The sequence below is a fragment of the Vipera ursinii genome, assembly GCF_947247035.1.
Source record: "Vipera ursinii genome assembly, chromosome: 1".
NCBI lineage: Eukaryota > Metazoa > Chordata > Lepidosauria > Squamata > Viperidae > Vipera > Vipera ursinii.
In genome coordinates, this window is record NC_139512.1 from 357339187 (window position 1) to 357365525 (window position 26339).

Genomic DNA, 26339 nt, shown 5'->3' on the forward strand with positions numbered 1-26339 from the left:
CTATTGTTGTTGTTGTTAGTTGCGAAGTCGTGTCCGACCCATCGCAACCCTATGGACAACGTTCCTCCAGGCCTTCCTGTCCTCTACCATCTTCTGGAGTCCATTTAAGCTCAGGCCTCCTGCTTCAGTGACTCCATCCAGCCACCTCCTTCTCTGTCGTCCCCTTCTTCTCTTGCCCTCCACCTTTCCCAGCATTAGGCTCTTCTCCAGTGAGTCCTTCCTTCTCATGAGGTGGCCAAAGGATTTGAGTTTTAGCTTCAGGATCTGGCCTTCTAAAGAGCAGTCAGGGTTGATCTCCTCTAGGACTGACACCCCTGGTCTATAGTCTATAGTTTATAGTCTATCCTATCCTGTAATTCTCTTCTCTTCTCTTCTCTTCTCTTCTCTTCTCTTCTCTTCTCTTCTCTTCTCTTCTCCTCTCCTCTCCTCTCCTCTCCTCTCCTCTCCTCTCCTCTCCTCTCCTCTCCTCTCCTCTCCTTCTTCTCTTCTCGTCCAGTCTAGCCTAACTGTCAGAATCCATTTATATCACATTCATAAATGTCTGTTTAAAACATTATCCCCCCCCCATGGATTCTGCCATCTCCCGAGGAAGGAGGAGCGGATGTGGATTCAGCCTGCCTTAGGTTATTTCAAAGACCAAGGGAAACCTTTTGAACTGGGGGAACAAAGGGAAGGGTTAGGGAAGGAGGCATCTGGTTTGTGTCTTCTTTTAATTCTGTAGAGGAAGAAGGCAATAACCATAAAGATTCGAAGTTCCTTTTTTTTCCCCCACGAAAGGGATGACACGAAGTAGAATGGTGGGAGCTGACCAAATGGGGTTGAGGGAAGGGGGGGGTTGAACCGGGTACCCTTTATAAAATTTCAATTTGTAAAACAATACTAAGTCCTGTCTTGTATTCCCACAACCAAACATGTCCTAGTAAAAATTCCTTTTGGACTAGAACTGACTCCAAGAGTTTTTGTTTTCCTAAGACGTGGATTGGGGTGGGTCCTGACGCTAACCTAGCCTAGCCTAGTGTATAGTCTATAGTCTATAGTTTATAGTCTATATAGTCTCTTCTAACCTGTACTTCTATTATATCCTGTAATTCTATTCTGTTCTGTTGTGTTCTGCTTTGTTCTGTTCCAAATATGAGACAGTGACCAAGCATCCGAATTTGGATCACCTGAACACGGGGATGCTGCAATGGTTGTAAGTGTGAAAAATGGTCGTAAGTCTCTTTTTTTTCAGTGCCGTTGTAACTTTGAGCGGTCACTAATCCAGCTGGAAGAGAGCAGGGAAGCCTAAACAGACCCAGCGAACATTGCATAAGCATGGTGATTCTCTCTATCCTTACCTGGTGGCAGGTTGCCCTGGGCCCACGCAAGGTGTGTCAGCTTATCCTGAGTGGGGGGGTGGGGGTGTGGGGGTGGGAGCTTTGTGCAAAAGCCTTTGGGAATTCGCTCCGCTCCGTCAGGGTGACCGAGTTCAGAACAGGCAACTTTCAGGAATGAAAAAGATCTTGAAAACCTCTTTCAGGCATTTGGCGAACCAAAAAGCTATTTGCATAAACACTTGCGCCCCGAATATCATCCTTTTATTAATAAACAAAACAAAGCAAAGCACAACTCACTTCGTTTGTTCCATTTCTCAGAAGCGATTTTTGTGACGGACAAGGCTCCCCGTCCCCCACAAATAAATCCTGCTTCAGAATGCCCTCTTGTTACAGGAAAATGTGGGGTAAGCGGAGTGCGTACGTGCGTCTTTGTGCGTACTCCAACAGATAATCTAGAATTAGATTAACCAGTTTTGGTTTATACATGTGCAGTACAAATAACAAACAAATCCTGGATGGATGGATGGGTGGATGAATAGATAGATAGATGATAGATAGATAGATAGATAGATAGATAGATAGATAGATAGATAGATAGATAGATAGATAGAACAGATCAGATTTTGAGGCAAAAAACGCATTTGGACTGTCTCTGGAAAGAAGCAGTCTGGCTGTTAGGAGTGAATATTCCACCCTCTCCTTCCTTCCTTCCTTCCTTCCTTCCTTCCTTCCTTCCTTCCTTCCTTCCTTCCTTCCTTCCTCCCTCCCTCCCTTCCTTCCTTCCTTCTAAATTCCAGGCCTGTCTTCCTTCCACTTGACAACCAGGTTACTAATTTAAGAACTCCAGCGATTCACTTAACAACTGTGGCAAGAAAGGTCGCGAAATGGGTCAAAACTCGCTTAGCCACTGCCTCGCTTAGCCATAGAACATTTGGGCTCTTTCGCGGTTGTGGACTACCTGTAGTAAGTTCTGCGAACCAGGCTACTTCGTGTCAATGCAGCTAACATCGGATGGTTTTTGCATTGGCAACAGATGTAAACGTAGCCATTTTCTTCCTTTCCCTTTTAGAATTAGATGATGCTGGGACAGGGGGTGGGGAATGTGAACGAGAGTCCAGCTAGACATAACAACACTAAACTTAGCCTGAGAATCAAGGCTACTGAGCCCAGAGCTGATAAAAGAATTGGCGGGCTGGAGAACTGGAGAAGAAGCCGGTGCTTCAAGCTGATTGGGGAATGTGATTTATGACGGTTAATTGGAGGAGGGAATTGTGCTTTGATACTAGGTGTCCAGGGGAAGGGAATTCAGTTCTTGGCTTCGATTATTTAAGTGCCGATATTATGCTACTCGAATAAATATCCTTTAAAAAGGTAAAGGTTCCCCCGCACATGCGTGCTAGTCATCTCTGACTCTAGGGGCCGGTGCTCATCTCCGTTTCAAAGCCAAAGAGCCAGCGTTTGTCCGAGGACGTCTCCGTGGTCATGTGGCCGGCATGACTAGATGCCAAAGGCGCACGGAACGCTGTTACCTTCCCACCGTGGTGGTCCCTATTTTTCTACTTGCATTTTTACGTACTTTCGAACTGCTAGGTGGGCAGAAGCTGGGACGAGTAACAGGCGCTCACTCTGCTACGCGGCACTCGGGATTCGACCCGCCAAACTGCCGACCTTCTGATCGACAAGCTCAGCGTTCTAACCCACTGAGCCACCGCATCCCAAAATATCCTTTAAGTTAAGGTAAACAATGCCTCAAAGTTCTTTTGAAGAGTTTCATCTGTCGGAACTGTGACATTTGGGGGCTCAAGTTGCTGGGTGCTGAACCCGGGAACTGGGGCCTACAAAGCAGAGTTTGGACCATCCAGCTGAGTCTCCCCACTGAAACTTCCTCTAGTTGCAGAGGTCTCCAACCTCGGTGACTTGACGACTTGCGGATCTCCACTCCCAGAATTCTCAGCCAGCTGGCTGAGGAATTCTGGGAGTCGAAGTCCACAAGTTGTCAAGTCGCCGAGGTTGGAGACCCAAAAAGTCTAGGAATCAGAGCCAGAGAGAGCAGCATCTGCGTAAGCTTCCGATGCTGGTTTGTGGAATGAGCTGATAGGTCTTCATGGGCCTCAGCTCACTCCGGAGGAAACCAGAGCATCATCTTGCTTGGTTCCAAATCCCACTTGTTCTCCTAAACCTCTCGAGATGCCTTCAAAAAAGGATCTGCTTGGCGAAGGAAGGAGAAAGGAGAGGGCCAGGCTCTTGTTACTCCTCAGGAGAAGATATATGGGCAGGGACTTTGCTGGCCAGGTGTGGTTGCCCCGGTTCATTGGCCCCAGTTACCAGAGCCAGCGGGATCTGTCCGGAGGCATCCAGGGTCCATTCGTGGAACTGCAGAGCCAAGGCCTGCTCGCGCAGCTGGTTCACTTGAGCTTTGATGTTTTCCACATCCTCCCGATGGTGCCGTTTCTCTTCCACCAAGTTCTTCATCTGAGCAAGTCTGAGGGACACAAGGGTAACGTGGTTAGATCGGGGTTCTTAAAGTCAGGAGAAGTCAAGTAACAGAATAACAGGATTGGAAAGGACCTTGGAGGTCTTCCAGTCCAACCACCTACTCAAGCAGGAGACCCTACGCCATTCATGGACAAATAGCTGTCCGGTCTCTTCTTAAAAATTTCCAGTGTTGGAGCATTCACAGCTTCTGGAAGCAAGGAGTTCCACTGGTTAATTGTTCTCACTGTCAGGAAGTTTCTCCTTAGTTCTAGGTTGCTTCTCTCATTGAGGAGTTTCCATCTGTTGCTTCTTGACTTGTCTTCAGAGGCCTTGGAGAACAGCTTGACTCCCTCTCCTTTGGGGCAGTCCCTGAGATACTGGTCCTTCTCTTTGTTAAACTACTAGACAGACCCAATTCCAGCCACCGTTCCTTATATGTTTTAGCCTCCAGTCCCCTGATCATCTTTGTTGCTCTTCTCTGCACTCTTTCCAGAGTCTCAACATCTTTTTCATATCGTGATGGCAAACATGTGGTTGTTTACTGCCAATCATCCCACCGACACTGACAGGTCAAGCCACTGTCTATGAACAGGGGCAAACTCCACTCCCTTCTAGCACTGATGATGTTCCCTAGTGGGGTCATGAAACATCTGCAAGGAAACCACCCAGCTCAGAGAGCAACAAGGACCCCACAGTCCTCTTCCTTCTCGTCTTCCTCCTCCTCCTCTCCACAAACCCTCCTCCTCCTCCTCTTCCTCCTCCTCCTCCTCCTCAAACCCCACTCTCTTCTAGCGCTGATGATGTTCCCTAGTGGGCTCGTGAAATGTCTGCAAGGAAACCACCCAGCTCAGAGAGCACCAGGGACCCCACAATTCTCTTCCTCCTCCTCCTCCTCCTCCCTCCTAGCGCCGATGACGTTCCCTAGTGGGGTCATGAAACATCTGCAAGGAAACCACCCAGCTCAGAGAGCGCCGAGGACCCCACCATTCAACTCTGGGCGACACTTATTCTCTCCTAGTAGCAACCCCAGCTTTCTGTTTGAACCGGCTCGCGCCCGTGGGACCTACTCACTTATGCATCGTCGTGTCGGGCACTCGCGTTTTCAGCTGGTCCGTGATGGCCTTCAGCCCTCGCACGTAGGGGTTCGGCTTGGCGGTCACGTCGTAGGCCGGGTTATGCCTCATGAGGTATTCGCCCAGGAAAAGCATCGGGTTAAAGGGGCAGGCTTCGGTCTCCTTCGGATTCAAGGCCTGCTTCCGTTCTGCCACCCGCAGCAGCTTCTCCACGGCGGGCACCAAGGTGGGCAGCAGCTTGTCGAGGAGGTAGGCCCGGGTCTCCAGAGTCATGGACTCCGTGTTGAACCAGTCCTGGGACAAACGATCGGGCGGGTCTTTCTCTTCCTCCTTCTTCTGCTGCAGCGTTCGCTTCTGCAACTTCTCCGTCTTGATGCCCTGCAGCGCCAGCGCCCGCGGCTGGACGTGGTCGTGGAAGACGGCCTTCCACTCAGCATCCACGCCGGGAGACGGACTGCCAAGGGTCACCCCCGATTTTTGCTTTTCGGCTTCGCCGGGTAGCTGGTCGCCGTTGTCGATTTCGGTGCCCTCGGCCTGGCGTGGGGTTGTGGCCATGTTTGGGCCCCTGCAAGGAAAGAGGAGAAGGAAGGGTTGAGTGATTCCGAGGAGGTGTGAAGGACAGGGCGGGGTTCTCCCTAACCCCAAGAGCCTTAAAACCACCCCTTTCATTATTTACTGACATGGGGGAGGGGGAGGCTTGCAATCCAGCCCTTCAAGGTAGCGAGACAGTTGTGAAGTCGGTTTGGCCCCATTTGGCAACTTTTATCGCTTGAAATCCAGACCTCTCAAATGTTCGGAAACCGAATTGGACTACTTCAAAATAGCAGAATAACAGAGCTGGGAGGCACCTCGGAGGTCTTCTAGTCCAACCCCCTGCTCAGGCAGGAAACCCTGTAACATTCCAGACCAATGGTTGTCTAATTTCTTCTTGAAAATCTCCAGTTTTGGAGCATTCACCGTTTCTGGAGGCAGGTTGTTCCACTGGTTAATTGCTCTAACTGTCAGGAAGTTTCTCCTTAATTCCAGGTTGCTTCTCTCCTGGATTAGTTTCCATCTGTTGTTTCTTGTCCTGCCTTCAGGCGCTTTGGAGAATAGCTTGACTCCCTCTTCTTTGGGGCAGCCCCTGAGATACTGGAAGACTGCTATCATGTCCCCCCTCACCCTTCCCTTCATTAAACGAGACATTCCCAATTCCAGCAACCGTTCCCTATATGTTTTAGTCTCCAGTCCCCTGATCCTCTTTGTTGCTCTTGTCTGCACTCTTTCTAGAGTCTCAACATCTTTTTTACATCGTGGTGACCAAAAGTGGATGCAGTATTCCAAGTGTGGCCTTACCAAAGACTTATAAAATGGATCTAACCCTTTCACAGATGCTGCCTGAGGTTCAATGACCACTTTCAAGGGGCGAAACCCATCTGAATCGTCTCTCTGACTTCTCTCCTTTTTCAGCAAAATCTCAGCACCCTTTAAGTTGGACCTCGTACTAAGAGGATATTGGGGTTTGTTTTGCCAATGGTTAACTGACAGAAACAGAGTTTAGATAGAAAGTTGGAAATAGGAGAAAGTGCGGATTATAGGAGGAAGATCTATAGCGGATTAGCAAATATTTTGATGGTTGTACAATTAATGTCAAAGTGGAAAATACTATTTTTAACAATATGATTGCTATGTGATGATTATTGTATTCTAATATATTTTTAATAAAAGGCACGCGGTGGCTCAGTGGGTTAGGACGCTGAGCTTGTCTATCAGAAGATTGGCGGGTCGAATCCAGAGTGCCGCGTAGCAGAGTGAGCGCCTGTTACTCGTCCCAGCTTCTGCCAACCTAGCAGTTCGAAAGCACGTAAAAATGCAAGTAGGAAAATAGGGACCACTCCGGTGGGAAGGTAACAGCGTTCCGTGCGCCTTTGGCGTCTAGTCATGCCGGCCACATGACCACGGAGACGTCCTCGGACAAGCGCTGGCTCTTCGGCTTTGAAACGGAGATGAGCACCGGCCCCTAGAGTCGGAAACGACTAGCACGCATGTGCGGGGGAACCTTGACCTTTACCTTACCTTTAATATTTTTAAACCTAGATGACAACAGACAGTTCAATGTAGAAATGGAATTTTTGACATATTATTATTATTATTACATAAAACTTTTATTCATAAAACATGAAACTCAGTCAACTGAACATTCAAATTGAATGGCGCTGTTGGTTGACACGGGTTGCTGCCGGCATCCTAGGTTTCAACCAGGTATCTCCTTAAAATGTAAGATGTTCCGAGTAGCGCATTTTTTTTTGCAGCTTTGCTGGAGTTATTGCAGGATGCTGCAGTTTCTTGATGCGTTTTGTAAAATTTTTGGACATCGTTCCCAGTGCCCCGATGACAATGGGTATCACTGTTACACGTTTCATCCATAATTGCGCACTTTCGATGGCCAGGTCGCGGTATTTTGTAATTTTTTCCAGTTCTTTGTCTTCGACTCTGGTATCTTCTGGTACAGCGATATCAATCAGCTGTACGCTTCGGTTCTCTATGACTGTGATATCTGGTGGTTGTTGTTGTTATTATATTATTATTACTATTACTATTATTATTATTATTATTATTATTATTATTATTATTATTATTATTATTATTCCACTGGGCATTGTGTAAAAAATACAACTTGCCTGTGTCCGAAAAGTCGTGGGAACATAGGGTGGAAAATGTTGTCGAGAATGAGAGGGTGAAGATCTTGTGGGACTTCCGAATACAGACAGATTGCAATTTGGAACACAACACGCCAGATATGACAGTCATAGAGAACCGAAGCATACAGCTGATTGATATCGCTGTACCAGGAGATGCCAGAGTCAAAGAAAAAGAACTGGAAAAAATTCCGAAATATCGCGACCTGGCCATCGAAACTGCGCGATTATGGATGAAACGTGTAACAGGGACACCCATTGTCATCGGGGCACTGGGAACGAGGTCCAAAAACTTTGCAAAACACATCAAGAAACTGCAGCTTCCTGCAATAACTCCAGCAAAGCTACAAAAAACTGCGCTACTCGGAACATCTGACATTTTAAGGAGATACCTGGTTGAGACCTAGGATGCTGGCAGCAACCCGTGTCAACCATTAGCACCAGTCAATTTGAGTGTTCACTTGACTGAGTTTCATGTTTTATGAATAAAAGATAATAATAATAGAAAGCAATCCCACGTATTTCTGGGGGCTTACCTTTTGGGACAGGTCTGACCTGAAAATGCCTGGGAATTTAAGTCGGGGCTGTCTAATTTTAGCCGCCCACAACCTCTTGCAGAGATTTCCAGCGGCTCTCTTGTGCAGAATCTAGCCGTGTGTATGTTTGAGGTTGCTAGGCAACAGCCAGTGACGGGGGGGGCGGCAATCCATCTTCTCGGGCAGCTGAGAAGGGCCAAGGTTCTCATCCTTGTTTCATCTCGGGCTTGTGAGAACCAAGAAAGAACCAAGGGGACGGGAGGGGTGGAGAGGAAACCCCAACCATTAATGGTCCTGGACCTTCTCAAGGGAAGCGTCTCCAGCCCCGGTTCAGACTCGCCAAGAGACTACGGCAACCAGGGCTGTGGCTGTAAACCCAGGATGGAAAAGAACTGAGCTGCTGGGCAAAATGATTTGTCAGTTCTTTGTCCTGTGTGTGTGTGTGTGGGGGGGGTGTAACAGAGCTTGGAGAGCACAATGTAAGGGTTGATTTGTAAGCGCTGGATAGAAGCCGTTGATGCCCATCCTGGCTTCTCTCCAAGCCTTGTAAAGCAAGGCCAGGGTAGCCAGGGCCAGCAAAGGGCATCATTAGCATATTTCACATCGATTGCAGTCAAGAAAGATTCCCTGAAGTGTTGGTACCGTTTTTATAAGGCCACGCTTGGAATACGGCATCCAGTTTTGGTCACCACCATGTCAAAAAAGATGTGGAGACTCTGGAAAGAGGGCAGAGAAGAGCAACAAAGAGGATCAGGGGACTGGAGGCTAAAACATACCAGGAACAGTTGCAGGAATTGGGTATGTCCAGTTTAATGAAGAGAAGGACCAGGGGAGACATGATAGCAGCGTTCCAGTATCTCAGGGGCTGCCCCAAAGAAGAGGGAGTCAAGCTATTCTCCAAAGCACCTGAAGGCAGGACAAGAAGCAACGGATGGAAACTAACCAAGGAGAGAAGCAACCTAGAACTAAGGAGAAACTTCCTGACAGAACAATTAACCAGGGGAACAACCTGCCTCCAGAAGCAGTGAATGCTCTACACTGGAGGTTTTTAAGAAGAGATAAGGCAGCCATTTGCCTGAAACAACATTGGGTTTCTTGCTTGAGCAGGAGGTTGATCTAGAAGACCTCTTAACATCCCTTCCAACTTTGTTATTCTGTTTAATGATGGGCAATGGAGGTTGTCAAAAATAGACCGAACAACCATTTATCTGGAATGGTACTATAGGCTCTCCTGCTTGAGCAGGGGGTTGGACTAGAAGACCTTCAAGGTCCCTTCAAGCCATGTTATTCTGTGAATTTGTCATCCTGTCACTTGCTCTCTAGGTACCTGTGGCTGGTCGTTTATTTATCAAGGACTGGCTTTGAGGAAAAGGCCACTTTTTAGGCCTTAAGGCAGAAATAATTATAATTATAATAATAATAATAATAATAATAATAATAATAATAATAATAATAATAATAATAATAATAATAATAAAAAACTTGGAAGGGACCTTAGAGGTCATCTAGTCCAACCCCCTGCTCAGGCAGGAAACCCTACACCATTTCAGACAAATGGTTGTCCAGTCTCTTCTTAAAAACTTCCAGTGTTGGAGCATTCACCGCTTCTGGAGGCAAGGAGTTCCATTGGTTAATTGTTCTAACTGTCAGGAATTATACCTTACACGAGAAAAGAAGATCAGAGAAATGACAAGAAGCTTCATAGCTAATGTGAGACTACTCCAGTGCAGGGGATCTGCAAACTTAGCCAATTTAAGACTTGTGGACTTCAACTCCCAGAATTTTGGGAGCTGAAGTCCACAAGTCTTAAAGTGATCAAGGCTGCAGAACCCTGTCTTAGACACTAGCTTGGGGATGTAGCTTGTTAGCTTGAAAAGGTGGGGACTTCAGCTCCCAGAATTCCTTAGCCAACATTAGAGAATTGCTAGCTGGGGAATTCTGGGAGTTGAAGTCCACAAGTCTTAAAGTGGCCAAGTTTGAGGATCCCGGGTCCAGAGTAATCCCAACATTTGCCAGAAGGATATAGCAAAGACTAGATAAAGACAACAATCTTTTGCAAGCAGGCTAACAGAATAAGAAAAATACGGGTAGTCCTCGACTTACGACCACATTCGAGCCCAAAATTTACGCTGCTCAGTGAGACGTTTGCTAAGTGAGTTTTGCCCCAAGTTACGACTTTTCTTGCCGCTTGCCACTAACTGTTAAGTTAGTCACCCAGTTGTGAAGTGAATCCGGCTTCCCCCGGAAGGTCACAAAAGCAGATCACGGGACCCCGTCGTAAATATGAACTAGTGGCCAAGTATATCTGAAGAGGGAGGCTAAATTTAAGGAAACTGAGGTCGGGGCAGCTGTCAAAACGTACCTTGGCGTTAACCATTTTATACGGCAGGCACCAGGGCAGTCCGAACTGCTAACTTTGCTCTGCCAACGAATAAAGAACAAGACTGTCTGATCCGGAAACTGGGAAAGATCACAAGGAGCCTTGGTGGAGCAGTGGGCTAATGCCTCCTTAAGTAACACCAGCTGCCTGCAATTAGTGCAGGTTCGCATCCCACCAGGCTCAAGGTTGACTCAGCCTTCCATCCTTCCGAGGTAGGTAAAATGAGGACCCAGATTGTTGGGGGCAATTAAGATGACTTTGTAATAATGCCGCTTGGGGGTGTGTGTGTGAAAGCCCTAATAAGCAGGCATATACATAGAATGAAGGCTACTGCTAAGCTTGTAAGCCGCCCTGAGTCTTCGGAGAAGGGCGGGATATAAATGGAATTAAAATAAAATAAATAAAAAAAATCCATGGCAAAGAAAAGAGACTCAAGGAAAATGTGCAGGTTAGTGCACCGGGGCATGATTCGCACTCGCAAATTAGTCCGACAAAGGCACAAGAGACACACACACCAAGAAAGAAATGCCAAGGTTTAAAAAAAATGGTTTTTGCTCCACTGCCTTGCACGGATTACACCAATCAAAGCAGAAAGTGGAACAGAGCAAAGCTCTCTTTGTGTGTCTGTCTGTGTGTGTGTGTGTGTGTGTGTGTGTTTGTGTATTTGTGTGCCAGGGTGGCAAAATATTTGATTATTCTTGTGAGGATCCTGGATACACTGGAAGTTTTTAAGAAGAGAGTGGACCTGGTGTAGTAGGGTGTAGTAGGGCTTCCTGGCTGAGCAGGGGGTTGGACTAGATGACCTCCGAGGTCCCTTCCAGCTCTGTTATTATTATGGTCAGCAAGCTCGCTGTTTGGAAAAGCAAAGTAGAGGTAGGCCCCTGCCTTATGGCCACAACTGAGCCCAAAATTTCTGTTGCTAAATGGGATATTTGCTAAGTGAGTCTTGTCCCATTTTATGACCTTCCCAGCCACCATTATTAAGTGAGTCACTGGGGTTGTTAAAGTTAGTGACACGGTTGTTAAGCGAATTTGGCTTCCCCCCCATCGACTTTGCTTAGTCGCCAAAGGGGATCGCGTGATCCCGAGGACACTGCGACCGTCGCAAATACGAGTCAGTTGTCAAGTGTCCGAATGTAAATCACGTGACCAAGGGGGTGCCGCCACAGTCGTTAAGTGTGAACAACGGTCCTAAGTCAGTTTTTTTCAGTGGCGTTGTGACTTTGAACGCTCACTAAACGAACTGCTGTAAGCCAAGGACTGCCCGTAAACAAGACTACGTATTGTGTGCCTGTATCAATTAAATTCATACAGGCACTCCTCAACTTTCAACAGTTCATTTATTGACCATTCAGAGTTACAACGGCACTGAAAAAAAAGAGACTTGCGATGTTTTTTCACACTTAAGGACCGTTGCAGCATCCCCAGGGTCACATGATCGAAATTCAGACGCTGGGCAACTGACTCACCTTTATGACGGTCACACCGTCCCAGTGTCACGTGATCCCCTTTTGCGACCTTCTGCCAAGCAAAGTCAATGGCGGAAGCCGGATTTGCTTAACGACCGCGTGGCTAATTTAACAACTACAGCGATTCGCTTAAGAACTGTGGGAAGAAAGATAGCAAAACGGGGCGAAACTCAGTGTAACAAGTGCCTCGCTTAGCAATAGAAAGTGGACGATCCCTTATATAGGAGCCAGCCGTGTGCTGCAGCTGCCAAAAAAGCCAACACAGTTCTAGGCTGCATTAACAGGACAGAATCAAGATCACGTGAAGGGTTAATACTTTACAACTCCTTGATAAGGCCACACTTGGAATACTGCATCCACTTTTGGTCACCACGATGTAAAAAAGATGTTGAGACTCTAGAAAGAGTGCAGAGAAGAGCAACAGAGAAGATCAGGGGACTGGAGGCTAAAACATATAGGGAACGGTTGCTGGAATTGGGTATGTGTAGTTTAATGAAGAGAAGGACGAGGGGGACATGATAGCAGCCTTCCAGTATCTCAGGGGCTGCCCCAAAGAAGAGGCAGTCAAGCTATTCTCCAAAGCCCCTGAAGGCAAGAGAAGAAGCGAGGGATGGAAAGTAACCAAGGAGAGAAGCAACCTGGAACTAAGGAGAAATTTCCTGACGGTGAGGACAATTAATCTCTGGAAGTCCTTGCCTCCAGAAGCTGTGAATGCTCCAACACTGGAGGTTTTTAAGAAGAGACTGGACAGCCATTTGTCTGAAATGGTATAGGGTTTCCTGCCTCAGCAGGAGGTTAGACTAGATGACCTCCACGGTCCCTTCCAACATTATTATTATTATTATTATTATTATTATTATTATTATTATTATTATTATTATTATTATTTATTATTATTATTATCATCGTCCTCGTTTTTGCTATCCTTTACGTGGTTTCTCCTCATCTTGTTTACTTTTCCTCTACGTGCGTTTTCAAAATCTGCTCACCCTTCAGCTTCTTCCTGTGCTGTTTTTGGCTGTTCCCTGGCTATGCTTTCACGGCTTTCCAAGTATTTTCCTCTTTTCCGAGACACGCTGAGTGTTCTCAAATGTCGCTGGAATTCCAGAGCGTAAAGCCAAGACGTTTACTGTAAATACTGTAACTGGCAAGGGGTTTGCTTGTGGCTCTTGCCAAAAAAAAAAAGAGAGAGAGAGAAAAATTGGAATTGGGTCCACAGCGAAGTCACCGTTGCCTTCATCGGAACTGAGGGGGGGGCAAGCACTGCGGGGAGGCTGGTTGTAAGAAAGCTCTGCAAATCCTGGCGCCACGTTTATACCACATTATGAGCCTTGGTGGAGCAGTGGGCTACTGCCTCCCTAAGTAACGCCAGCTGCCTGCAATTAGTGCAGGTTCGAGTCCCACCAGGCTCAAGGTTGACTCAGCCTTCCATCCTTCCCAGGTAGGTAAAAGGAGGACCCAGATTGTTGGGGGCAATAAGCTGACTTTGTAATAATGCCGCTTGGGGGGAGTATGAAAGCCCTAATAAGCAGGCATATGCATAGAATGAAGGCTACTGCTAAGCTTGTAAGCCGCCCTGAGTCTTTGGAGAAGGGCGGGATATAAATGGAATTAAAATAAGATAAATAAAATAAATAAATAAATCCAAATTAAGGGAGTGCAGAGCCAACTTACAACCGTCCCTTTAGTGACACTTCGAAGCCAAGAAGGGCGTTGAAAAAAATGGATTTATGACTGCTTTTTCCCCACTTACGACCGTTGCAGCGCCAGTCAACATTTGGTACTTTGGCAACTGGCATGCTGCAGTGTCCCAGGGTCACCTGAGCTTCCCATCCGGCTTCGGGCAAGCAAAAAGTCAAGGGGAGAGGGGGGCGAAGAAGCCAGATTCGCTTAACGACCGTGGGATTCGCTTAAGAACTGCGGTGATTCGGTTAACAAAGGTGGCAAAAAGCAGGTTGCAACGTGAGGCGCAACTCCCTTAACATGCAAAAACATACTAAGAACGGGCTAAAGCACAGGGAGAACGGTTGCAAGAATTGGGTATGAGTAGTCTAGTGAAAAGAAGGACATGACATTCCAATATCTCAGGGGCCGCCCCAAAGAAGAGGCAGTCAAGCTCTATCTCCAAAGACCCTGAAGGCCGGGTAAGAAGCAACGGATGGAAACTCATCAAGGTGAGAAGCAACCTGGAACTAAGGAGGAATTTCCCGACAGTGAGGACAATTAACCAGTGGAACTCCTTGCCTCCAGAAGTTGTGGGTACTCAACACGGGGGGGGGGGGGTTCAAGAAAAGACCGGACAGCCACCTGCCTGAAATGATACAGGGTCTCCTTCTTAAGCAGGGGGTTGGACTAGAGGACCTCCGAGGCCCCTTGCAACTCTGTTATTCTGTTAAAACGTCTATTGCCTCGCTTAGCAATGGAAATTTTGGGCTCTGTGATGGCCGTAAGTCGAGGACTACCTGTGGAGACCAACTCTTGCACTGCTCCGATGATGCCAGCACAGCAAAGTTAAGCAGAGGGAAGCGCTTCCAATTTGGGGCAGAACTCTGATGCATTTAATTCGACTTTGCTTTGAAAACAGGGAGCTTTTTCGGTTTGGGAGAACCCCCAAATTGTCAAGAGCTTTTTTTGTTTTGTTTTGTTTTGCTCTTTCACTCCTTGAGTCGGGAGGTTTCGGCGTGACTAGAGCCGGTGGGGTTCAGCAACAAGGCTAGGGCTTAATACAGGTAGTCCTCCAGGTACAGATGGATCTACCTGGGCTGGCGGAGGCAGTCTGGGAGTTCCCCCCCCCTCTGAAAGTCACCGAGATCGAAGGGCGTTGGTGACCTCTTCGATCAGCAGGGGGCAGAGTTGCCTGGATTGCCCACGTTCATTTAGCCCAGGGTTTTCCAACCTTGGCAATGTTTAGACGGCTGGACTTCATCTCCCAGAATTCCCCAGCCAGCATGGCTGGCTGGGGAATTCTGGGAGTTGAAGTCCAGTTGTCTTAACATTGCCAAGGTTGGGAAACTCTGATTTAGCCTATACGGCATCTGCAGAGGTCAGGCAATCGCTGACATGGAACTTTAGTTTAAAGAAAGAGAAAGAGAAATAGAAATAAGAGAACTAGAACATCAGAGTCGCTTCCATTTCCATCCAGGGGAACGTTTAGAAGCCTGGCAGGGCGACGGTGCTCGTGCCCACAGAGAGGGCTCTGTGTGCCACCTCTGGCATGCGTGCCATAGGTTCGCCACCACGGCTATATTCTCAGAGCCATTATTTGATACATGGAGGAAGAATTTCCTGAGAGAATGATTAACCAGTGGAACAGCTTTCCTCCAGAAGTTGTGGGTACTCCATCACCGGGGGTTTTAAATCAGAGACTGGACAGCCATTTGTCTGAAATGGCGTAGCGTTTCCTGCTTGAACAGAGGGCTGGACTAGAAGACCTCCCAGGTCCCTTCCAACTCTATTCTGACTGACCAAATTGCTCTCTCTCAGCCTGCAACTATTCAGATGAGAGTAAAATCCAGCCCACATTAGAGCAGTGCTTGTCACCCACAGTCAGTTTAAGATGCATGGACTTCAACTCCCAGAATTCCCCAGCAAGCATATCATCGCTGGCTGGGGAATTCTGGGGGTTGAAGTCCATGCATCTTAAAAGTGGCTGTGGGTGACAAGCACTGCTAGGGGCCGAGGTTTCTTCTGGGCTGGCAGTCAAGGCTTCTGCAGCCTCAGCTGGCTGCGGGGACCCAAGCCATCCCCCCACCCCCTCTGCAAGCCTATTGTGAAAATGCAACCCCAATTTAGTCCAGCTGGGTAACAACTACAACTCCCAGAATTCCAAGCTAGGCTTGGTAGCTGGTCTCTGCTGTTAGTGGGGTTGTTCCAGCAACACAGACATAGACACACAAACAGACACATGCACAGACATGTAGACACACATACACACACACATACAGACATATAAACACAGACATATACACACAGACATATACACAGACAGGCATAAACAGACACACACAGACACACAGACACACATACAGATACTGACACATACAGCCACACAAACACATATAGACACAGACACAGACATATAAACAGACACACACAGACACACAAACACACATACAGAGGGCCTTCTCTGTGGGCGCTCCGGCTCTTTGGAACCAACTGCCGGTTGAGCTCCGGATGGCATCGGACCTTCGCTCCTTCCGGCGCGGGCTAAAGACCCATTTATTTGAACAAGCTGGCCTGGCCTGATGGGGGACGTTAGGGTTTTTTAATGGGTTTCTTATATTATTATTGTATTTTTTAACTGGGCACTTGTTTAATTCCCTTTTAATTTTTTTAATTGCTATTTATACATGCCCTGTTCACCGCCCTGAGTCCTTCGGGAGAAGGGCGGTATACAAATTTAACAAAAGCAAATAATAAAAGCAAAAAAGCAAACACACAGATACCGACACATACAGACACAGACACACAAACACACATAGATAGACACAGACACATACACAGACACACACAGACACATGCACACAAACATATACACAAACGGACAGGCATACACACAGACATACAGACCCACAGACCTACACAAAGACACCCACCCACAGACAGACATAGATATACAGACACACAAACAGCACGCCCACACACAAAGACACAGACAGACACACAGACACACAAACAGCGGATCGGCTCATCCTGCGAAGCGGGCGCGCAAGAGTTAACCGCTCCCGCAGGAGGCGGGGCCGCGGTCGAGGGGGCGTGGCGAGGGAGCGAGGGGCGGGGTTGAGGGACGGGCGGCCCGGCGGCTTGACAGGTGACGCATGCGCGCTGCCGCCTCATTGTGCCCGGCCGGCCCAACCCCGCCGCGCCTCAGTCGGCGAGCGAGCGTTGGCGGGGGAGGCCGCCATCGCCGCCGCTTTCGCGCTCCGGCTCGGGCCGCCTTTCCTCTCGCTCGGACGCCCGCCCGCCCGCCCGCCATGGAATAATAACCAAAGAGGGGGGGCTCTTGGCAGGCCCCGCCGCGCCCCGATGGCTCTGGTGACGGTGCAGCGCTCGCCTACCCCCAGCGCCACCTCCAGCCCCTGCGCCTCGGTGAGTTAGTTGCCCGGCGTGAGGGGGGAAATCGCGCCGTTGCTGCCGCTGCTGCTGCTGCGGCTCCTCAAGCGCGGCGGCTACTGCGCAGGCGCGGCGCGCGCTCGGCTCGCACCCCCCCGCCCCGCCCCGCCGCCGCTTGTGTGTTTTTCGGTATTTTGTCCCGCTCTCGCCACCGTCCTCCCCACCCCTCCCTCCTGCCTTGACAGCTGCAGAGCCCGTTCGTTTGCTTCCCTTCATTCATTCATTCATTCATTCATCATCTCTGCCTTCCTCTCGCCTCTTCTTCCTTCCCCCGCTTCCAAAATGGAGGCTGCGGCTGGGAGGAGGAGGAGGAGGGGGCGCCTCGGGGTGACCCTGGGCGGTTGCTGCCCTCCCTTCTCCAGCTACACACACCTCAGAGCTGTGTGTGTGTGTGTGTGTGTGTGTCTTCTCCACACCTTGGCACAGTTTTGTGTTGGGGCCTGTAGGGGTGACCCACACCCCGTTACTCATAGGCTGGGTTGTTTTTCTGCCGAAAAGGTGTCATTCCAGGCGAAGTTGTTTTTTTTCTTTCGTGATTTAATTCGGATTTATGATCGTACAGGTAGTCCTCGACTTACAGCCCTTCGCTTAGTGACCGTCCGAAGTTCTTTTTTTAGAAAAGGGACTACACTTAACGGCCCTGGAGGCCTCCCCAGGGTCAAGTGGTTTATGTTCGGATGCTGACTCGTCTTTATGACGGTGGACGTGTCCCGGGGTCGTGTGATCGCCTTTTGGGGGACAAGCAAAGTGGACGGGGGGGGGAGCCACATTCGCTTTACAATGGTGTGACTAATTTAACACCCGCGGTGATTCGCTTGACAAATGTGACAGGTTGTAAAATGGGGCAGTACTCGACCGGTTTCTCACTGAGCATCCTACATTCTGAGCTTCCTTGTGGTCGTAAGTCGAGAGCTACCCGTATCTTCTGATTTATGATGTATGACCTATCGCTTCGTCGCTTTGCACCCACACAGAGAGCTCATGCATTGGAGACAAATTCCTTGGGTGTCCAATCATACTTGGCCAATAAGGAATATTCCTATTCCTATTTTTTTTTTAAAAAAAAAAACGACCTTGTGGAGTTTGGGTTGGAGAGAATGAGGCTTTTCTCTTTGGTCTGTTGGGAGGATTGAAGGCGCAGGGCTTCTGAGGGACGTGCAGAGAGGCAGCTGCATAGGAAATGCCCTGTTTCCCTTTCCTTCCCCCTCGGGAAAACGGTTTTGCTTAGTTGGAGGGCAGGGAATGAGGAATTGAAGGGGCATTTAAAGAGGGGTGCCTGGCTGATCTTTTCTGAGACTGGGTGCCTAAGCAGTGACGGGCCTCACCCCTTGGATGGGGCACCACCAGGGGTGTAGGTTAGACTGGAAGTTATTTTATTGTATCCCGCCTGTATTATTTGATCAAATAGCTCAAGGCGGTGAACGTATCTAGCACACGTTTCTCTTCCTGTTTTCCCCACAAGAACAATCCTGTGAAGTGCGTTGGCCTGACGGAGAGTGATTGGCTTAAAGTCACCCAGCTGGATTTTAAGCCTATGGCGGGACTAGAACTCACCGTCTCCTGGTGATTGTCTCAAAGTGGAACAACCAGGTTTCGTGCCTAAGGTGGGACTAGAACTCACCGTCTCCTGGTGATTGTCTCAAAGTCAACCAACCAGGTTTCGTGCCTAAGGCGGGACTAGAACTCACCGTCTCCTGGTGATTGAGTCAAAGTCAACCAACCAGGTTTCGTGCCTAAGGCGGGACTAGAACTCACCGTCTCCTGGTGATTGAGTCAAAGTCAACCAACCAGGTTTCGTGCCTAAGGCGGGACTAGAACTCACCGTCTCCTGGTGATTGAGTCAAAGTCAACCAACCAGGTTTCGTGCCTAAGGCGGGACTAGAACTCACCGTCTCCTGGTGATTGAGTCAAAGTCAACCAACCAGGTTTCGTGCCTAAGGCGGGACTAGAACTCACCGTCTCCTGGTGATTGACTCAAAGTCAACCAACCAGGTTTCATGCCTAAGATGGGGCTAGAATTTGGGTGACTGGCCCAAAGTCCCCCAGCTGGCTTTCATGCCTAAGGTGGGACGAGAACTCACCATCTCCCTGTTTCTAGGCTGGTGCCTTAGCCACTAGACCAGGGGTGTCAAACTTGCAACGTCATGTGACGTGTCAGGACATATCATAGCCTTTTCCCCATTGCCGGTAATGGGGTAGGGGCAGTTTTGGCATGACGCATCTGGCCTGCGGGCCGGCAGTTTGACACACCTGCACTAGCTCTCCAGTTGGTAATAGCACACACACATACCTAACTAGGAGAAATCAGTGCTAAACCTCTTGTATGCTGTACTCTTGCCAAGAAGTTCACCTAGTTATCATTGGGTATTGCTCTAGGCCAGGGGTAGGCAACCTTGGCTCTTTTATGACTGGTGGACTTCAACTCCCAGAATTCCTCAGCCAGCATGGGAGAACTATGGCCCCCTTCATGACTGGTGGACTTCAACTCCCAGAATTCCTCAGCCAGCATGGGAGAACTATGGCCCCCTTCATGACTGGTGGACTTCAACTCCCAGAATTCCTCAGCCAGCATGGCTCAGCATGGAAACCTCTCCATTTCTCCTCAGCGTGGCTGGCTCAGGAATTCTGGGAGTTGAAGTCCACCAGTCATAAAAGAGCCAAGGTGGCCTACCCCTGCCCTAGGCTTAGAAGGGACCCTTTGCCATTTTTGTGAGTGTTTAATTACACAAGTCTTGCTCAATAAAAGATCACTAGGGTATGATCCAAGACATTTACTACTTTCCGAGTAGATGTACGGAAGGATAATGCCATGCAAATCAATGGATACACGCAACAGGAACTGAAGAACTTAACAAATAAGGGTGGGAACTCGTAAACATTTCTTTAACCACACTTGTGCACCATCTCAGCGTGGCTGACTGTGTTGTGTACACAAGCAAATAACTAAAATCAGGAGCCAAAACAGGAACTGGTAATTGCTGGTAATCACCGTGAGTCCTGCTCAAAACGGAATCTTTTTAGCGTTCTGAATCTGGTGCGCAGCGAGATGTGGCACGAAGCTTTCCAGTTCCGATGGTATGGATGCCTTTACTGCTCATCTCATTTTCCCTCCGGCGTGTCAACTCTCCAGCTTGCACCTGGAGAACTGTACCTTCTTGCTCTAGGGGGTATCTGTGTCACTGTTTTGCAGTGCTCTGTAATCCTTCGAAGCTGCTGGGTTTTTGATTTTGTTAAGGTGGGGCTAGCAAAAAAAATAAGCCTCGTAAAAGGAACAGAGAACAGCTTATTAACCATGCGTTTCTGCAGCACTTCCTCTTGCTGAGTTGTTTTTCAGCAAACCTCTTTCAGGTTTCAGCTTTAGGTAGGTCAGAATTGAGCTGGAAGGGACCCGGGAGGTCTTCTAGTCCAACCCCCTGCTAAAGCAGAGGACCTATATCATTTCAGACAGCTGGCTGTCCAGTTTTTTCTTAGAAAGTTCCATTGAATGGATCAGCCACAACTTCTGGAGGCAAGGTGTTCCACAGATTCATTGTCCTCACTGTCAGGAAGTTTCTCCTTAGTTCTAGGTTGCTTCTCTCCTTGGTGAGTTTCCATCCGTTGCTTCTTGTCCTGCCTTCGGGCGCTTTGGAGAATAGCTTGACTCCCTCTTCTTTGGGGCAGCCCCTGAGATACTGGAAGGCTGCTATCCTGTCCCCCCCCACTAATCTTCCTTTTCTCTAGACTAGCCATTCCCAGCTCCTGCAGCCGTTCTTCCTATGTTTTAGTGGCCAGGCCTTTCGTTGTTCTTCTCTGCGTTCGATCCAAGGTAACTCGGCATCAGCTACCTGTACAATGTTTCCTGTGTGTGTGTGTGTGTGTGTGTGTGTGTTAGCCTTCGGCTATTTATCTTGATGAACAAAAACTGCCTCTGAGGCTGGCTTCTTGGAAGGAAGTTAATTCCCCCTCCTGTCCAGTCTGGCCAGAGCAAATTCTCAGAACACACGGAGATTTGTTTTCGGCAAAATGTGTGTTTACGTCCTTTGTTGTTTTTTTCGGGATTCTGCACGGCTTTCATTTTTCGGCGGGGCCAGCCAAGAGATCAGGCCCCTGAGCCAAATCTGTCCCGCAGAGTTGTAACATCTGTTCGGAGGCAAAGAAAGGGCTGGACGGAGCTGAGCGTTTGCCAGGCCCTCTCTCTCTCTCTCTCTCTCTCTCTCTCTCTCTCTCTCTCTCTCTCTCTCTCTCTCTCTCTCTCTCTCTCCTCTCTCTCTCTCTCTCTCTCTCTCTCTCTCCTCTCTCTCTCTCTCTCTCTCTCTCTCTCTCTCCCCTCTCTCTCTCTCTCTCTCTCTCTCTCTCTCCTCTCTCTCTCTCTCTCTCTCTCTCTCCTCTCTCTCTCTCTCTCTCTCTCCTCTCTCTCTCTCTCTCTCTCTCTCCTCTCTCTCCTCTCTCTCTCTCTCTCTCTCTCTCTCTCTCTCTCTCTCTCCTCTCTCTCTCTTGGTCAGGAAGGACAGAAGGCAGCGGTGACGTCGTGACCTGCCATGTCATTGGCGATCTTTTCTACGGGAGGAGATGACCCACCCTCCGTAGCTGGTTTCATAACGGTCACAAAGCCGCACGCTTGGCAGAAAGGCGATTAAAACACCCCGTTCAAGGTCTCTGTTTACAGTTACGTTTTATTTGGGTTCTGTGGGTCAATTAGAGGAATCTAGGACAGAGGACCCCAACCTTTTGGGCACCACTGGGAACTGGTTCCGTGGAGAGAGGTTTTTCCACGGACCGGAGGGCGCGTGGTTTTGCGTGCTGCCTGCATCCCACAGATGGGGCTTTGCTTGTTTGTGCGGACCGGTTGCTGGCATGCCACGGACTGCTACTGTTCCACGGACCGGGGGTTGGGGACCCCTGATCTAGGACAGGGGCCCTGGCTTACTTGGAACCGGTGGGCCATGTGAGTGGTGGGCCGGTGTGCCCGCATGCGTGCACAGCTCAGCTTGTGTGAGTGGCAGCCTGGCCCGCTTGTACAGACGTGCGGTTGAGCTGCGTGCACCTGTGTGTGCATGCTAGCCCTCTGTTTGCACCAGTTGGGCTGCGCATGAGTGCGTGTGTGTGCCGGCCCACCGCTCGCTTGGTCTGGTTCCCCCCAGCCGGGCTGCCAAGCCACAAACCGCTGATCTAGGAGGCTGGGCTGTTAGTGTTTTGTTTTGTTTTTTTTCATTGTGTAGTACAAGTAGTCCTCAATTTTACAACAGTTCATTTAGCGACCGTTCAAAGTTACGACGGCACTGAAAAATGTGACTTGTGACCGTTTTCCCCAGCTACGACCTTTGCAGCATCCCCATGCCCAGCTGATCAAAATTCAGACGCTTGGCAACCGATTCATAGAATGGTCATTTTTCACACTTACGACCGTTGCAGCATCCCCGTGATCACGTGATGCGAATTCAGACGCTTGGCAACTGGTTCACGTTTACGGCGGTCGCCGTGCCCCAAGGTTACGTGATCCCCTTTTGCGGACCTTCCGACAAAGAAAGCCAGTTTAGGTTCACTTAACAACCAAGCTGCTAACTTATCCCCTGCAGCGATTCACTTAGCAACCGTGGCAAAATGGGGGCAAACCTCCGTTAACAAATGTCTCGCTTAGCAACAGGAATTTTGGGCTCGATTGTGGTCCTAAACCGAGGACCACCTGTACTTTAAAAACTCTTAGCCTGGCTGCCCGAGCGGCCTTCCCTAACCTGGTGGTGTCTTCAGGTGTGTTGGACATCACACTGCTCAGAATTCCCTCCAGCCAGAGCTGGCAGCTGGCTGTCAAAGCACCTGAGAGGTAAAATGAGACAAGGAGCTGTGTGTGTGTCAGGAGCTACCCTAAGCCAGGGGTCCCCAGCCTTGGCCCCTTTAAGACTTGTGGACTTCAACTCCCAGAATTCTCGGGTCAGCATACCTGGCTGGGGAATTCTGGGAGTTGAAGTCCACAAGTCTTAAAGGGGCCAAGTTTGGGGACCCCTGTAAATAAGATACAACCGCAACCTTTTACTTTCACAAAATGTATGTATACAGGCATCCCTGACTTCCTTTCATGACCGTTGGAAGTTACAGCCTCACACTTAGCACCGCTGCAGCATCCCCAGCGGGTCACATGATCAGAATGAGGGTGGAAGGGTGGAAGGAGTAAAAAGGAAGGAAGGAAAGAAGGAAGGAAGGAATAACAAAGACAGGCAAGGAGGAAGGAAGATGGAGGTAGGAAGGAAAGAGGAAGCAGGAAGGAAGAAAGCAAGGAAGGGAGGAAACAAGCAAGGAGGAAGGAAGGGGGAGGAGGGAGGAAGGAAGAAAAGGAAGGAGAGAAAGGGAGGGAACAGAAGAAACAGGGCGGGGGGGAAGGAAGGAAGGAAGGAAGGAAGGAAGAAAGAGGGAGGGAGGGAAGGAAGGAAGGAAGGAGGAAGAAAAAGAAAGGAAGAAAGAAGAAAGAAAGAAAGAAGAAAGAAAGAGAAAGAAAGAAAGGAAGGAAGGAAGAATGGAGGAAGAAAGAAAGAAAGGGAGGGAGGGAGGGAGAGAAGGAGGAAGGAAGGAAGAAAGGAAGAAAGAAAGGGAGGGAGGGAGGGAGAGAAGGAGGAAGGAAGGAAGAAAGGAAGGAAGAAAGTATGGAGAAAGGAAGAATGGAAGAAAAGGAAGGAAGGAAGGAAGGAAGGAAGGAACAAGGGTGGGAGGGAGGACAAAGGGAGGAAGGAAGATGGAGGTAGGAAGGAAAGAGGAAGCAGGAAGGAAGGAAGCAAGGAAGGTGGAGGGAGGGAGGAAGGAAGAAAGAGGGAGGGAGGGAAGGAAGGAAGGAAGGAGGAAGAAAAAGAAAGGAAGAAAGAAAGAAAGAAAGAAAGAAAGAAAGGAAGGAAGGAAGGAAGAAAGAATGGAGGAAGAAAGAAAGAAAGGGAGGGAGGGAGGGAGAGAAGGAGGAAGGAAGGAAGAAAGGAAGAAAGAAAGGGAGGGAGGGAGGGAGGGAGAGAAGGAGGAGGAAGGAAGAAAGGAAGGAAGAGAGTATGGAGAAAGGAAGAATGGAAGAAAAGGAAGGAAGGAAGGAAGGAAGGAAGGAACAAGGGTGGGAGGGAGGACAAAGGGAGGAAGGGAAGTGAATGCTTTCAGCTCCGCTGCTCTGCCCTCCTGGAATGGAAGCTTTCCTCCTCTCTCCACGCCCGCAGGATCATTTCCGACGTGCGGCCGAACCTCCCTTTCCTCTCAAAAGCTGAAAGCAACCAACCTAGCCCCCCCACCCACCCCCTATTCCTTACCACCAGCCTGGTAGGTGGGCTAAGCTGATCGGCCGTGGGTGACTCCCCGCCTTGCCTTTCCCCCCACTCTCCCCTCCCTCCGTCCTCTGGCAATCTGAGGGCCAAGCGCCCGCCGGCCGAGGGATGGCATGCCCCGCACAGGTTGCGTGCCCACACCCTCCTCCGTCGGGATGCCAAGGCCGGTGCCAGTCTGGAAGCGGCTGCCGCCCAGATCGGAGCTGGCTGGCTGGCATCTTCCTGGTGCACAGCGCCAGCTTCCCTCCTGGAGCATCGCTTCCCCACCCGCCGTTCCCAGTTCCCAGGAGCCTCTTGTGCAGGGGTGTCAAACTCAATTCCACTGAGGGGCCGCATCAGCATTGCAGTTGCCTTCAAGGGGCCAGGGTGGGTATGGCCTGGGTGGGCGTGGCCTACTGGCTGGGCGTGGCTAGAGTGCATATGGCCTGGGTGGGCGTGGCCAGCTCTACATCATTGGCATCAAGGGTGCCTATGGGGGCCTGGGCAGGAGTGGGACAGATCTGGGGGTCTCTGGCAGAAGGAGGGTCTCTGGGCCAGGGCCAAGGCAGCGGGGGCCGTTCCCTCACTGTTTCCAGGATGGCTTCGCGGGCCGCATGAAACCACTTCGCGGGCCGGATCCGGCCCCCGGGCCTTGTGTTTGACATGTCTGCTCTTGCGGAACGCCCCCCCCAACGGAGGGCTGGGCGGCCTGCGGCCCCTTTTTGATCCCCTGGGTCAGGGGTAGGCAACCTCGGCTCTTTTATGACTCCTGGACTTCAACTCCCAGAATTCCTGAGCCAGCTGGCTCAGGAATTCTGGGAGTTGAAGTCCAGGAGTCATAAAAGAGCCGAGGTTGCCTACCCCTGCCCTGGGTGGACTTCAGCTCCCAGCATACGGGCTGGCTCGGGGAGTCTGGGAGTTGGAGTCCGCAGGGATTAAAAGGGGCCGCAGACACCCACCCCTGCAGGAACGGCTTTGTGTGTGTGTGGGGGGGCTCTTTCCCCAAAGATCAAGTCCAGGTAATTCCACCTGTCAGCGGGAGGTGGGTGAGGGGGGAACCTCCGTTGCGGCTCCTTCCCGTGTTACCCATGGCAGGGGGAGCGTTGCAAGCGGATCGCTTTTGTCTCCCTCGTTTGACCCAGGTAAGGTGGAGGTCTTTCTTTCCTACCTGGCTTTTTTTTTGGGGGGGAGGAGGATAAAATAAAATTGGGGGGGCTGGGAAGCCCTGAAGCATCTGAGTTTCGGTTGCAAAATAGATTGAAAGGAAAGAAAAAAAGAACTGGGATCCATCCTTGCTGCCTTTCTTCTACCTCTGACCATCTTCTGCCCTTCCTTCCTTCCTTCCTTCCTCCCTCCCTCCCATCTCCTTCCTCCCTCCCTTCCTTCCTTCTCCTTCCTTCCATCCTTCCTCCCATCCCCTTCCTTCTTTACTTCCTTCCTCCCTCCCTCTGTTCCTTCCTTCCTTCCATCCTTCCCTCCCATCCCCCTTCCTTCCTTCCTTCCTTCCTTCCTTCCTTCCTTCCTTCCTTCCTTCCTTCCTTCCTTCCTCCTTCCCTCCCTCCCTCCCTCCCTCCCTCTTTTCCTTCCTTCCTTCCATCCTTGCCTCTCATCCCCTCCCTCCCTCCCTCCCTCCCTCCCATCTCCTTCCTTCTTTCCATCCCCTCCCTCCCTCCCTCCCATCCCCTTCCTTCTTTCCTTCCTTCCTTCCCTCCCTCCCTCCCATCTCCTTCCTTCCTCCCTCCCTCCGTTTCTTCCTTCCTTCCCTCTCTCCCTCCCATCCCCTCCCTCCCTCCCTCCCTCCTTCCTACCCTTCCTTCCTCTTAAAAGCCTATTTTAGCTGCTGGAGGGAAGGCCGTCGAGAAACCTGACAATCCAGCAGGCCAAGGAGGAGGGTAAAAAACCTTGGACCGTTGGGCCTGCTGGGCTCTCTGCCCTCCATGCCACCTGAGCTGGCAGGTGTTCCTCCCTCCGGGGAGGGGCCCTCCCGCCACCTGCTTGGGCTGTCCCACCCTGCCCTGCAAGGGGTTTTGAAGCCTCCCGCCGTCTGGGAAGC

At 49.9% G+C, this 26339-nt stretch overlaps 2 protein-coding genes and 1 long non-coding RNA gene across 4 annotated transcripts in view; 2 read left to right on the plus strand and 1 right to left on the minus strand.

Moving 5' to 3' along the window:
• Window positions 1-13133, minus strand: part of EFCAB5 (EF-hand calcium binding domain 5) — a gene marked incomplete at its 3' end in the record, with an annotated part of 55955 nt that extends 42822 nt beyond the window's left edge. The window contains exons 1-3 of the mRNA XM_083350239.1: window positions 12917-13133; window positions 4863-5429; window positions 3642-3798 (exon numbers count right to left, since the gene is read on the minus strand). Of these exons, the coding sequence (XP_083206365.1) occupies window positions 3642-3798; window positions 4863-5419 (714 nt within the window). The 5' untranslated portion in view covers window positions 5420-5429; window positions 12917-13133. The remainder of the gene's footprint in view (window positions 1-3641; window positions 3799-4862; window positions 5430-12916) is intronic.
• SSH2 (slingshot protein phosphatase 2) overlaps window positions 1-26339 on the plus strand; it is a 471054-nt gene that overhangs the window by 289372 nt on the left and 155343 nt on the right. The window contains exon 1 of one of the 2 annotated variants that reach the window (XM_083379661.1): window positions 16791-17015. The exons of the other annotated variant lie outside the window; for it this stretch is intronic. Within the exon in view, the coding sequence (XP_083235787.1) occupies window positions 16953-17015 (63 nt within the window). The 5' untranslated portion in view covers window positions 16791-16952. Of the gene's footprint in view, window positions 1-16790; window positions 17016-26339 lie in introns of those variants that run through there. 2 annotated transcript variants of the gene reach the window in all.
• The window catches only part of LOC310632899, a 339863-nt gene that overhangs the window by 58897 nt on the left and 254627 nt on the right, over window positions 1-26339 (plus strand). The gene's annotated exons all lie outside the window — the stretch shown is intronic.